Raw genomic sequence first — 12,156 nt, forward strand, 5'->3', positions numbered from 1 at the left:
ACAGAGCTATGGCCCCTGCTGGGACACCGGCTGGTCCCACAGGTCCATTAGTTTTCACACTGGGTTTGCCGGCGCTATACAAACAGGTTCTGTTTGTACCCTTCTATCCAGGTGAAGGTGCTGGTTCGGCACCAATGATGTCATCACCCCCGATGATGTTGCCGACGCCACCGATGGAGTTGATTCCGGTGCCGGATAGGCCCCGATTGGGCCGCAGTGTCTGTCCACCCTCTCCTCCACCAGAACGTCCATCTGCTTTGAAACAGGCGTCGTCAACGTATTCGCTGTCTATGCCGCGTTTGGAGGCCAGACTGATGTTGAGAAGGAGGGCCTTGAGGCTCTTGGAGGAGCAGGAGTATCGGCATGAGCTGGTGGAGGAAGGTGAGATTCCTGAGCCTATGGTTGAATTTCAGGACCTGGACTCTGCAAGTGGCCTAGATACATCCCCTGCGTGGGATTTTTCATCCCCTGGCGAGCTCACAGCTGAGGCAGCATCTTAACAGAGCGTAATAAGAAAGGCTGCTGAGTTTTTGGAGCTTCCTTTACCAGCATCGGAGGCGAAGACAAACATTCTGACTGAGGTGTTGCATTCTTCCTCTACGTCTTCTGAGCCCCTCCTCCCTTTTAAAGATACCCTTACTGAGCCCATTCTAGATATTTGTAGCAAGCCTGTCACGACTCTAGCAGTTTCCAGGACTGTGGCTAGGAGGTACAGAGTTGCTCCAGGGGATCCGCAGTTTCTGTCTCAGCATCCAACACCTGGGAGCTTGGTGGTGCAAGCCTCTTGTTCTGCCCGGTCTGCACCTGGTTCGTTCCCTGCTACTCCATCAGATAGAGAGTCTAAGAAAATGGAGCAAACAGCAAAGAAGGGTTTCTCCTCATGCGGTATGGCCTTGAAGTCTGTCAATGCTACCTGTGTGCCGGGGAGGTATATTTATGCCCTGATGGACATGGCAAGAGCTGTTGTGCCAAGCTTGCCTCAGGATGTGCAGGGGCAGTTTGATAAACTCCTGTTGGACACTCAAGCGGCAGCCAAGCAGGTTATTCAGTCTGGTTTGGATATGCCAGATTCAGTTGCCAGGGCAATGGGCACTTCAGTGGTGACAAGGAGGCATGCGTGGCTCAGTTCTTCTGGCTTCTCCACGGATGTTTAGGTAACTCTGTTGGACCTTTTGTTTGATGGCAAGAAGTTGTTTGGGTCCAAAGCCGACTCAGCTTTGGAGTGTTTTAAAGACAGCAGGCTACTGCAAAGTCCTTGGGACTCCAGGCTTCAGCGTCCACACCCTTTAGATCTTTTCGGAGGTTCAGGGGTTTTGGCCGTGGGTCCTCTTTTCGTGGGAGGCCACAGTCAAGCATGCAGCAGCCCGCCAACCCTCTATATAGGTCTTATAGAGGGTGGGGGAGGGTTAGAACACGAGGAGCAGACATAGGTGCAGTACTGGACACAACATTGAATCGGGCCTACCTTCCACCTCAGAGGATTCAGGACATTCAGGCGTTGATTCCAATGTTTCAGAATGCAGCGGCTGTTCCGGTCCTCAAGGTCCTACGTCTGCTTGGTCTGTTCGCTTCTTCCATTCTGTTGGTCACTCATGCACGTTGGCACATGAGGGCCCTCCAGGGGTGCCTCTGTAAGCAGTGGTTTCAACACAAAGGGTTGGGCTATGGACAGCAACCTTTCCAAAGGAAGGCCGTTTTGCCTACCACCTCCAGTGGCCACAGTCATAACGGATGCTTCCACTCTAGGGTGGGGAGCTCATCTGGGGGACCTTGCCATTGGTCTCCAGCAGAACAAATGTTTCACATCAATCTGTTAGAATTACGGGCAATACATCTGGCTCTCAAGGCCTTCCTCCCATCCCTTCGCGATCAGTCAGTTCAAGTCTTGGTGGACAACACTACAGCGATGTGGTACATCAACAAGCAGGGAGGAGGAGGGTCGTACCTTCTCTGCCTTCTCTGCAGAGATGCTCTGCAGCTCTGGTCCTGGGCAGAGGACCATCAGATTTTCATAGTAGCAAACCATCTGGCCGGAGTTCTCAACGTATGTGCAAACAGTCTCGGTCAGCATTTCTCAGCTGATCACGAGTGGCGTCTCCATCAAGACCTGGTTCTTCACATCTTCCGGATATGGGGATTTCCACAGACAGACCTGTTTGCCACTTAGGAGACCGCACACTGCCCGTCATTATGCAGCCTCCAATAGCCGGTTCAGTGGGAGTTGGGGGATGCATTTCAGATGTCTTGGTACGACCAGTTGCTTTACGTGTTTCCCCCCATAACCTTGATTCCTCGGGTTCTGGGGAAGATTCGCCAAGATCGGACTCAAGTCATTTTAATAGCACCGGATTGGCCAAGAAGGGTGTGGTACACAGACCTTCTCCAACTCTCACTGTGCCCGCCGCTCTGTCTCCCTTACCGGGCAGACCTCCTCTCACAGTCGCAGGGGCAAGTTCTTCACCCCCTCTTCCTGAGCCTGCAACTACATGCCTGGAGATTAAGCGGGGCAATCTGAGTTCCTTTTCTCTCCCTCGCGAAGTGGTGAATGTTATCTTATCGGCCAGGTGTCACTCCACCAAGACTGTCTATGCCAACAGATGGGCAAAATGTGTTACTTGGTGTGGAGAGAGGCAAATTGATCCCTTAAAGGCCCCTTTGTCTGATGTTTTGCTTTTTGCCCTTTCCTTGGCGCAGAAGGGTTGTGCAGTTGCGACTGTGAAGGGTTATTTATCAGCGCTGTTGGCCTTTCTTTGCCTTCCTGATCAGCCTTCCTTATTTAAGTCCCCTATAGTTATTAGATTCCTGAAAGGTTTGACTAACATGTTTCCTCCCACTCCGTTTGTCATGCCTCAGTGGGATTTGAATTTGGTTCTGACTTTTTTAATGGGTTCACCGTTTGAGCCTATGCATTTTTGCCCGCTGAGGCTTTAAGTTTTAAAAACAGTTTTCTTAACGGCTATCACGTCATCTAGGCGTGTGAGTGAGCTTCAGGCTCTTGGTGTGAAACCTCCTGTTACAACCTTTCACGCTGATATGGTGGTGCTGAGAAACAGGGAGGCTTTCCTTCCTAAAGAAGTCATTCGCTTTCATATGTAACACTCTCATCCTTTTACCCTCCTCCTCATCCATCAAAGGAGGAGGAAAGACTTCATCGCTTGGATCCAAAAAAGGCTCTGAGTTTCTACATTGAGAGGACAAGAGACTTTTGAGTTGATGATCAACTCTTCATTGGATATGTGGGCAAGATGAAGGGCAAGGCCGTCTACAAGAGAACCCTTTCCAGGTGGGTCATTCTTTGCATAAAGATTTGTTATTCACTAGCAAAGAAGGTTCCTCCTGAAAGTATTAGGGCCAATTACACCAGGGCTAAGTCTGCCACTTCGGCCTTGGCTAGAGGTGTCCTAGTTGCTGAAATTTGTAAGGCTGTAACTTGGGCTTCCCTCCACACTTTCGTGAAGCAATGTTGCTTAGACTCGGAAGTTAGGAGGGACGGCAATTTTGCACATTCTGTTTTGAAGGATTTCTTGGTTTGAACGGTCAGGCACCCACCTCAGAGTGAGGGACTGCTATGGGATTCTATTCATAAGGTGAGGAATCCACAGGTAGTTGTATCCATCAGAAGAACAAGTTACTTACCTTCGGTAACGCTTTTTCTGGTGGATACAGTAGCTACCTGTGGATTCCTCAAAGTCCCACCTGCCTCCCAGTTGCCTGTCTGGTCATACCAAGACTTTTTATAAAAAATGTATATACGTTTTTGGTGTTTTTATATAAACAAATATTGTGGTTCATATTTGTATTTGGATTGATATATATTGTTCTTGTGAGGTCGGTATTCACCTGTTCGCCTCGAAGGCACGTAAAAAAATGGTGAAACTGACATCAGCACGCCGGCAAGGACTTCTTATTGCCACAATGACGTCAGACGGAGTTGCGTGTGGAGCTGTGCAATTGTGACGTCCTCGTCCACGTGGAGAGCTAGGAAGAAAACTTCAGTCGAATGCTGGCACATTGTCTCCACCAGAAAAAGCATTACCGAAAGTAAGTAACTTGTTCTTCACTACTGCAAGGCCTATCTGGACTCTTCCATCTGTGAGTCTACCCTGACTGGGTGGTACAACCCCCCCACTTAGTTTTGGACCTTTAGAAGTCATCCTAAACTGCTTGTCATTGGAACTGTTGCATCCTGTCTTCTGAGGGACACATCCCCGAATAGAACCGATGCATCTCCTGAGCAGAGCAGCGCATCCTTGAGCAGAATTGCAGCTGCTGCGTGAATTGAACCCTTCACAAAATACTCACATCGCCACCACATCCTGCATCTTGCGTTTGACATATCGCCTTTGGAACTGCTGCTGCACAGAGCTTCTCACATCTCTCATTGACGGCAGTCTCGACACCAAAAGCTCCACATTGGAGCTTCATTGCTCATCTGAACTGACACATCACCATGACTGCGCATCACATCTCCAAGACTGGCCTTCGCATCACAAACCCCATTGACAGGACAGAAGAGAGAAGGCAGACTTGGCGCTGGAGTGCTTTAAGGACTCGCAAGCTATGTCCTTGGGCCTCTCAGTGATCCCAGTCTCTTTTTATGGCTATGGAAGGGGCGTGGCATGGTGCCAACCCTATGCCAGCCACCATCCTGCAAAAGCTCCCCAAGCTTTGCGCAGATGTGGTGCATTCCAGACCTGTGGGTCAGGTAGCCAGAAGTCATCCACCACCAACCCCCGGTAGCTGCAGCCTCTAAGCCCTCCGAGTCTCCTAAAAAGGTATTATGGCTGTCCAGTTGGTGAAAGAATACGTCAGACAGGTTGGTCCTGCAGATCATTCGGAAGGGCTACTTCCTCCTCTTTGAATCCTCCCCCTCTACCACCAACACAAGGTCAGCTTTCAGAGTATTATCGGTCCTTACTGCCAGCCTGCCACAACCAGATGGGTTTCTGGCCACATGGGGTGAGTGCCTCCGAGAGTTACAGCTCTCCTGGCCAAGGGAGCCATAGAGATCGCTTTGATATCAAAAGTAGGCAGTGGTTGTTATTCCTGCTACTGTCTGATTTCCAAAAAGAACAAAGGTCTTCTACCTGTTCTAAACCTCTGACCTGTAAATCTCTTCCTCAAGAAGGAGACATTCAAGGTGTTTACTTTGGCTCAGGTCTTGTCTGCCCTAGATCAAGGAGACTGTTTGGTAATATTGGACTTGCAGGATGCGTATTTCCACATCCCATCTTGCCTGCTCACAGGGGTTACCTGCGGTGGTTCAAGGTAGGCCACAAGCACTTTCAGTTTACCGTGCTCCCCTTTGGCTTTATCAGTGCCCCTCGGGTGTTCACCAAGGTGATGGTGGTGGTTGCAGCTCATCTGCGGAGATAAGAGGTTCCTCAATCTCAACGACTGACTGTTGAAGGCGGGCTTGCCCCAGGCTGTCGTCTTTCACCTCCAAACTACGGCGGACCTCCTGCATTCGCTGTCACACCTGACTCCGTCTCAGATGCTCCCTTTCATCTAAGCTGTCCTGGACACTGCGTAGTTTCGGGATTATCCTCCCAAACAGTGAGTCCAGGATATTCAGGCTATGATACAGATGTTTCAGCCTCTCTGGTATTTCAATCATAATGACTCTGAGGCTATTGGGCCTTGTGGCTTCCTGCATCCTGTTGGTGAGTCATGCCAGGTGACATATGCGGGCACTGCAGTGGGAGGTGAAGTTCTATTAGGCTCAGCATCTGGGGAATCTCTCCAACGTGGTCCAGATCTCAAAGGGAACTGCAAAAGACCTAAAGTGGTGGCTGACAAACCACAATTAGGTCAAATGGAGACTCCTCTCCCTTCCGCAATAAGATTTCACAATGGTTATAGATGTATCATTCCTGGGATGAGGCGGCCATCTGGGAGAGGTGGAGATCAGTGGACTCTGCTCTCTGCCGGAATCCGGACTTCACATCAACTTGCTGGAGCTCCAAGTGATCCAACTAGCATTGAAAGTATTTCTTCTCTTTCTGTCAAGGGGAAAATAGTGCAGGTGTTCACAGACAACACTCCCATCATTTGGTATTGCAACAAGCAGGGCGGGATGGGGTCATGGAACCTTTGTAAAGAGGCTCTGCATCTCTGGACATGGATGGAACAAATAATCCTGGTGGTTCAACATCTGGCAGGTTCTCGGAACACCAGGGCGGACAAACTCATTCGTCGATGCCCAACGGATCACACATGGCGTCTCCATTCGTATGTGGCGCAAGGACAATTTCAGCAGTGGAGAGAGCGCTGGTTAGTTCTGTCACCTCCAAAGGGAACATGCAATGTCAGCGGTTTTGCATGTTGGAGTTTTAAAGGCAGTTATCGCTGTGAAGCTTTTCGTCTCGAGTGGAGTTCAGGCTTTTCCACCCATACCAATTCTGTCCAGAGTTCTCAAGAAGATCAAGAACGACCAGGCCCAATCATCCCTGTGGCTCCGGACTGGGCACTGAAAGTCTGGTATCCCGAGCTTCTGACAATGAACATTGATCATCCAATCAGGCTGCCCATTTGGGAGGATCTTCTGTCACAGCAGCAGGGAGGGTTCTCAACTCAAACCTGTCAACTATCCACCTTCTTGCGTGGAGATTGAGAGGCGACAGCCTCGACCTTCCTTCCAAAGTTTGTAATGTTATTCTGGCAGCCAGGCATGCCTCCAGTAAGACTGTATATACCTGAAGATGGCAAAAGTTTGTATTATATTGTACAGAAAAGTCTATCGACCATCTTTCTGCCTCTCTTTGTGATATTCTTGTCTTCATTCTTATCCTTGCCAAGCAGGGCTCTGCTCTGGGTACATCTTAAAGGCTATTTCTCTGCTGTTTCACCTTTCTACGGCTGCCTGATCAACTCTCTTTGTTTAAGTCCCCTATTGTAAATAGGTTTCCCAAATGGCTTGTGCGTATGGTTCCCCTTTCAACCTTTATCATGCCTCAGTGGGACCTTAATCTGGTTCTCACCTACCTTATGTTCGATACTTTTTAACCATTGTACAGTTGTCCCCTCACGCTGCTTACCATCAAGACAGCTTTTCTAGTGGCAATAACATCTGCCAGGAGGGCGAGTGAGCTGCAGGCTTTTTCACCAAGCCTCTTTATTTGACTGTTTCAAGACATAGTAGTGCTTCACACTAGGGCCTCATTCCTAGCAAAAGTAGTGACCCCATTCCATTTGGGACAATAAGTCACCCTGCCCACCTTTTACACTCCTCCACATCCATCTAAACAAGAGGAGCGATTCCACTGTCTGGATATAAAAGAGCGTTTTCATTCTACCTTGACTGCACAAAAAAGTCCGGGGTGGACGACCAACTCTTCATGGGGTATGTTGGAGCAAAGAAAGGTCGGTGTAGGAAGTTGGCTCTGTGTATACTATCTCAAAGTGAGAGATAGTGTGCACAGAGTCCAAGGGTTCCCCTTAGAGGTTGATAGTGGCAAAATTAGATAATACAAATGCTCTATTTTGTGGTAGTGTGGTCGAGTGGTAGGCTTATCAGAGGGTAGTGTTAAGCATTTGTTGTACACACAGGCAAAAAATGAGAACACACACTCAAAGACTTAACTTCAGGCCAATAGGTTTTTATATAGAAAAATATTATTTTCTTAATTTATTTTAGAACCACAAGATTCAGAATTCAAGTAAGTACATACATTGTAAGGTACTTGGCATAGGTAAATATGGAACTTTGAATTAAAACAGTAATATACACAGTTGGGTCAAAAATGGCAATACGCTATTTTAAAAGTGGACACTGCAAAAATCAACAGTTCCTGGGGGAAGTAAGTACAAGTTAGTTTATCAGCTAAGTAAAGCACTTACAAGTTCAGTCTCCGGGGCATAGGCAGCCCACCGTTGGGGGGTTCAAGTCAACCCCAGACACCCAGCACCAGCAAAACATGGCCGGTCAGATGCAGAGGTCAAAGTAGGGCCCAAATAACATAGGCGCTGTTGGGAAATGCCTCCCTTGGCATAGTTACCCCCTAACCTTTTGCCTTTTGTTGATGCTAGTCATGATTGAAAGTGTGCTGGGACCCTGCTAACCAGGCCCCAGCACCAGTGTTCTTTCCCTAAACTGTACCTTTGTTCCCACAATTGGCACAGCCCTGGCACAAAGATAAGTCCCTTGTAACTGGTACCCCTGGTACCAAGGGCCCTGTGGCCAGGGAAGGTCTCTAAGGGCTGCAGCATGTAATATGCCACCCTGGGGACCCCTCACTCAGCACATGCACACTGCCTCACAGCTTGTGTATGCTGGTGGGGAGAACATGACTAAGTCGACATGGCACTCTCCTCAGAGTGCTGTAAGTCAACCCTCTAGCAGTCCTTGCAGCCCTAAGGCAGGGTGCACTATACCAAAGGTGAGGGCATAGTTGCATGAGCACTATGCCCCTACAGTGTCTGAGACAAATCTTAGACATTGTAAGTGCAAGGTAGCCATAAAGAGTAGAACTTTTTATTGTATTACCTTTTAGGTTTGAGAGTTTGTCAAACACGAACTCCACAGTTCCATGATGGCTACACTGAAATCTGGGAAATTAGGTATCAAACTTCTCAGCACAATAAATCCACACTGATGCCAGTGTGGGATTTATTGAAAAATGTACGCAGAGGGCATCTTAGAGATGCCCCCTGTATACCAGTCCAATTCCTAGTGTTAGGCCGACCAGTTCCTGCCAGCCTGCTAGCAGGTAAGTACCTGCGTCCTCGGGGCGCAGACCAGGGGGGTTTTGTAGAGCACTGGGGGGTCACAAACAGGCACACAAAATACACCCTCAGCGGCACAGGGGCAGCCAGGTGCAGTGTGCAAAGTAGGTGTCGGGTTTTAGGTTGAAATCAGTGGAGAGACCCGGGGGCCACTCTGGCGATGCAGGCAGGGCACAGAGGGGCTTATCGGGCCAGCCACCGACTGGACAACGATGAGGGCCGCCTGCTGGTCACTTCTGCACTGGTAGTTGGTTTCTTTTGGTCCTGGGGCTGCGGGTGCAGTGCTTATTCCAAGCGTCGGGTTCTTTGTTACCGGGCAGTCGCGGTCAGGGGAAGCCTCTGGATTCTCTCTGCAGGTGTCGCTGTGATGGTGCAAGGGGGGTTGTCCCAGGGTATCCACATTGTTGGAGTCACCTGGGGGTCCTCCCTGCAGTGTTGGTTCTACTAAACACGAGCCGGGGGCGTCGGGTGCAGTGTTGGGGACTCACGCTTCCAGAGTGAGGCTGGAGTCCCTTTAAGGATGGTTGTTTCTTTGATGGTTGAACAGAGCCTCTGTCCTCAGGAGTTTCTTGGTCCTTTGGGTTGCAGGGCAGTCCTCTGAGTCGGCAGAGGTCGTTGGTCCCGCTGGATGCATCGCTGGCCAGGTTGTTTGAGTCTGGAGACAGGCCAGTATGGCTGGGGCCAAGTCAGTTGTCGTCTCTGAGGGGCTTTCAGGTCAGCAGTCCTTGTTGTAAGTCATCAGGAATCTGGTTTCTTGAGTTCTGGGTCGTCAATAAATACTAATTTTAGGGGTGTTTTTAGGTCTTTGGGGTAGTAGCCAATGGCTACTGTCCTTGAGGGTGACTACACCCTCTTTGTGCCTCCTCCCTGTGGGAAGGGGGGCACATCCCGAATCCTATTGGGGGGAATCCCCCAAAGCAAGATGGAGGATTTCCTGAGGCAGGGGTCACCTCAGCTCAGGACACCTTAGGGGCTATCCTAGCTGGAGGGTGACTCCTCCTTGTTTTTCTCACTATCTCCTCTGAGCTTGCGGCCAAAAGTGAGGCTGTGTCCGGGGGGCAGGCATCTCCACTAGCTGGAGTGGCCTGGGGTACTTTAACACCAGGCTTGAGGCTTTGAGGCTCACCGCCAGGTGTTACAGTTCCTGCAGGGGGAGGTGTGAAGCACCTCCACCCAGTACAGACTTTGTTTCTGGCCACAGAGTGCACAAAGACACTCACCCCATGTGGCCAGAAACCCATCTGGATGTGGCAGGCTGGCAGAAACTGGTCAGCACTAATAGTTGAGCTGGTTTACAGGGTGCATCTCTGAGATGCCCTCTGTGTGTATTCCTCAATAAATCCCACACTGGCATCAGTGTGGATTTATTGTGCTGAGAAGTTTGATGCCAAACTTCCCAGTATTCAGTGTAGCCATTATGGAACTGTGGAGTTTGTGTTTGACAAGCACCCAGACCATATACTCTTTATGGCTACCCTGTACTTACAATGTCTAAGAATTGGCTTAGGCACTGTAGGGGCATAGTGCTCATGCAACTATGCCCTCTCCTTTGGTATAGTGCACCTGCCTTAGGGCTGTAAGGCTTGTTAGAAGGGTGATTTACCTATGCTACAGGCAGTGGGTTGTGGGCATGGCACTCTGAGGGGAGTGCCATGTCGACTTAGTCTTTTTCTCCTCACCAGCACACACGTTATGAGGCAGTGTGCATGTGCTGCGTGAGGGGTCCCCAGGGTGGCATCATACAACCTGCAGCCCTTAGAGACCTTCCCAGGCCACCGGGCCCTTGGTACCAGGGTTACCATTTACAAGGGACTTAACTGTGTGCCAGGGCTGTGCCAATTGTGGAGACAAAGGTACAGTTTAGGTAAAGTACACTGGTGCTGGGGCCTGGTTAGCAGGGTCCCAGGACACTTCCAATCGGAACTAGCATCAACAAAAGACAAAGATTTAGGGGTTAACCATGCCAACAGTGGCATTTTCCTACAGTCGGGCAGTCCATACACAAACAATTTCACACTTGCAGGTTCTCTGCATTAAAATCTGCTATGCCCTGACTAAGAAACAGTCTCCCTAATGGCTCAAAGGCCTATTTCATCATGGGAAAGGCTGTGACCGCTGCGTTAACACGTGGAGTCCCAGTCCTAAATATCTACCAGGCACATTCCTGTACACATTTGCTGAACACTACTGCCTGGACAGTCAGGTCCGCAGGGATGGGCATTTCACCTGTTCGGTCCTACAGGACTTCCTAGTTTAACTAGTTTCTCAACAGCCCACCACTGGGGTTAGTATTGGTTGGGTATATATTCAAAGGTAAGGAATCTGCAGCTAGATGTCTCTATCACATGAAAAAGTTACTTACCTTTGGTAATGAATTGTCTGGTAAAGAGAATATCTAGCTGAAGATTCCCTACAGACCGACCCATTCCTCCCCGCTCTGCGGGCAGGTTTCTAAGGTTAGGGATGATCCCTTTCAGGGCCCTAGTTTGGACACTGCAATGTCGGTGCTTTTCATGGCTCTGCGCTCCTGGTGTGGAAAGTCTTGAAAAGTATCTAACGTACGTGTGCCAAGCTGGTGTATGTATAGGTGACCTCGTGATCACTTCCGGCGCAAAAGACACCGACTCGAGTGACTGAGCAAAGCCACTTGATGGTGTGCAAATGTACTGCTCACACAAAGATCTTACGGAACCAGTCTGAGATCTGGGAAATTCAAAGTTAAGGAATCTGCACCTATGTAATTTCTCTTCCAGATAATTTGTTATCAAAGGTAAGTAACTTCTTTATCAACTAGAAAAACAAATTACATCACATCTGGTAGTGATAATAAATGTATTTTTTTTATTATAGGTGTCTATGTCCGTGGATTGTTTCTGGATGGTGCACGCTGGGATAGGAAAACCAAAAAACTAGGAGAATCATATCCTAAGATCCTTTACGATCCGGTCCCTGTGGTCAGTATTTTTAATTCTCTAAATGTTCATAATTAAAAGTCAGGCAATATAAAAAAAAATTAAAAGACAAAAAGCAGTACTTTCATGATTAGGGTCATCAGAAATGTGCCCTTTAATTTCTGGAAGCAGATAAAGGTAGACAATTATAAAATGTTTTGGCACCCACAAATTAAAGGGTGTTGATGTATTTGATTGTTTCCTTTGATGAATTCTCAACCTGTAGATTAACACGTATCTTAACGTAGAGAGTTACTACAAAGATCATTGGTGCTTTTAAATAATCAGCAACTTGTTGCATTCTTCTCTGCACTATCCTCTGTCTTCTGTATTGTGTGCCTATATATTTGCTCATGTTGATGACTGCCACCTGAATTTGATATTTTTATGTCTTCCATCGCACACTATGGGAAGCATAGTTTGCCTAATATTTTAAGAACCACATCATATTCTGCCCTGATGATGGTCCTGGATAACTGTT

At 48.6% G+C, this 12,156-nt stretch overlaps 1 protein-coding gene across 2 annotated transcripts in view; it reads left to right on the forward strand.

Moving 5' to 3' along the window:
* Positions 1-12,156, forward strand: part of DNAH7 (dynein axonemal heavy chain 7) — a 1,158,398-nt gene that overhangs the window by 1,112,793 nt on the left and 33,449 nt on the right. For both annotated transcript variants that reach the window (XM_069225862.1, XM_069225863.1), the window contains one exon: positions 11,575-11,678. In XM_069225862.1, the coding sequence (XP_069081963.1) occupies positions 11,575-11,678 (104 nt within the window). The remainder of the gene's footprint in view (positions 1-11,574; positions 11,679-12,156) is intronic.

Source organism: Pleurodeles waltl, chromosome 3_1 (assembly GCF_031143425.1).
Source record: "Pleurodeles waltl isolate 20211129_DDA chromosome 3_1, aPleWal1.hap1.20221129, whole genome shotgun sequence".
NCBI classification, from domain to species: Eukaryota; Metazoa; Chordata; class Amphibia; order Caudata; family Salamandridae; genus Pleurodeles; species Pleurodeles waltl.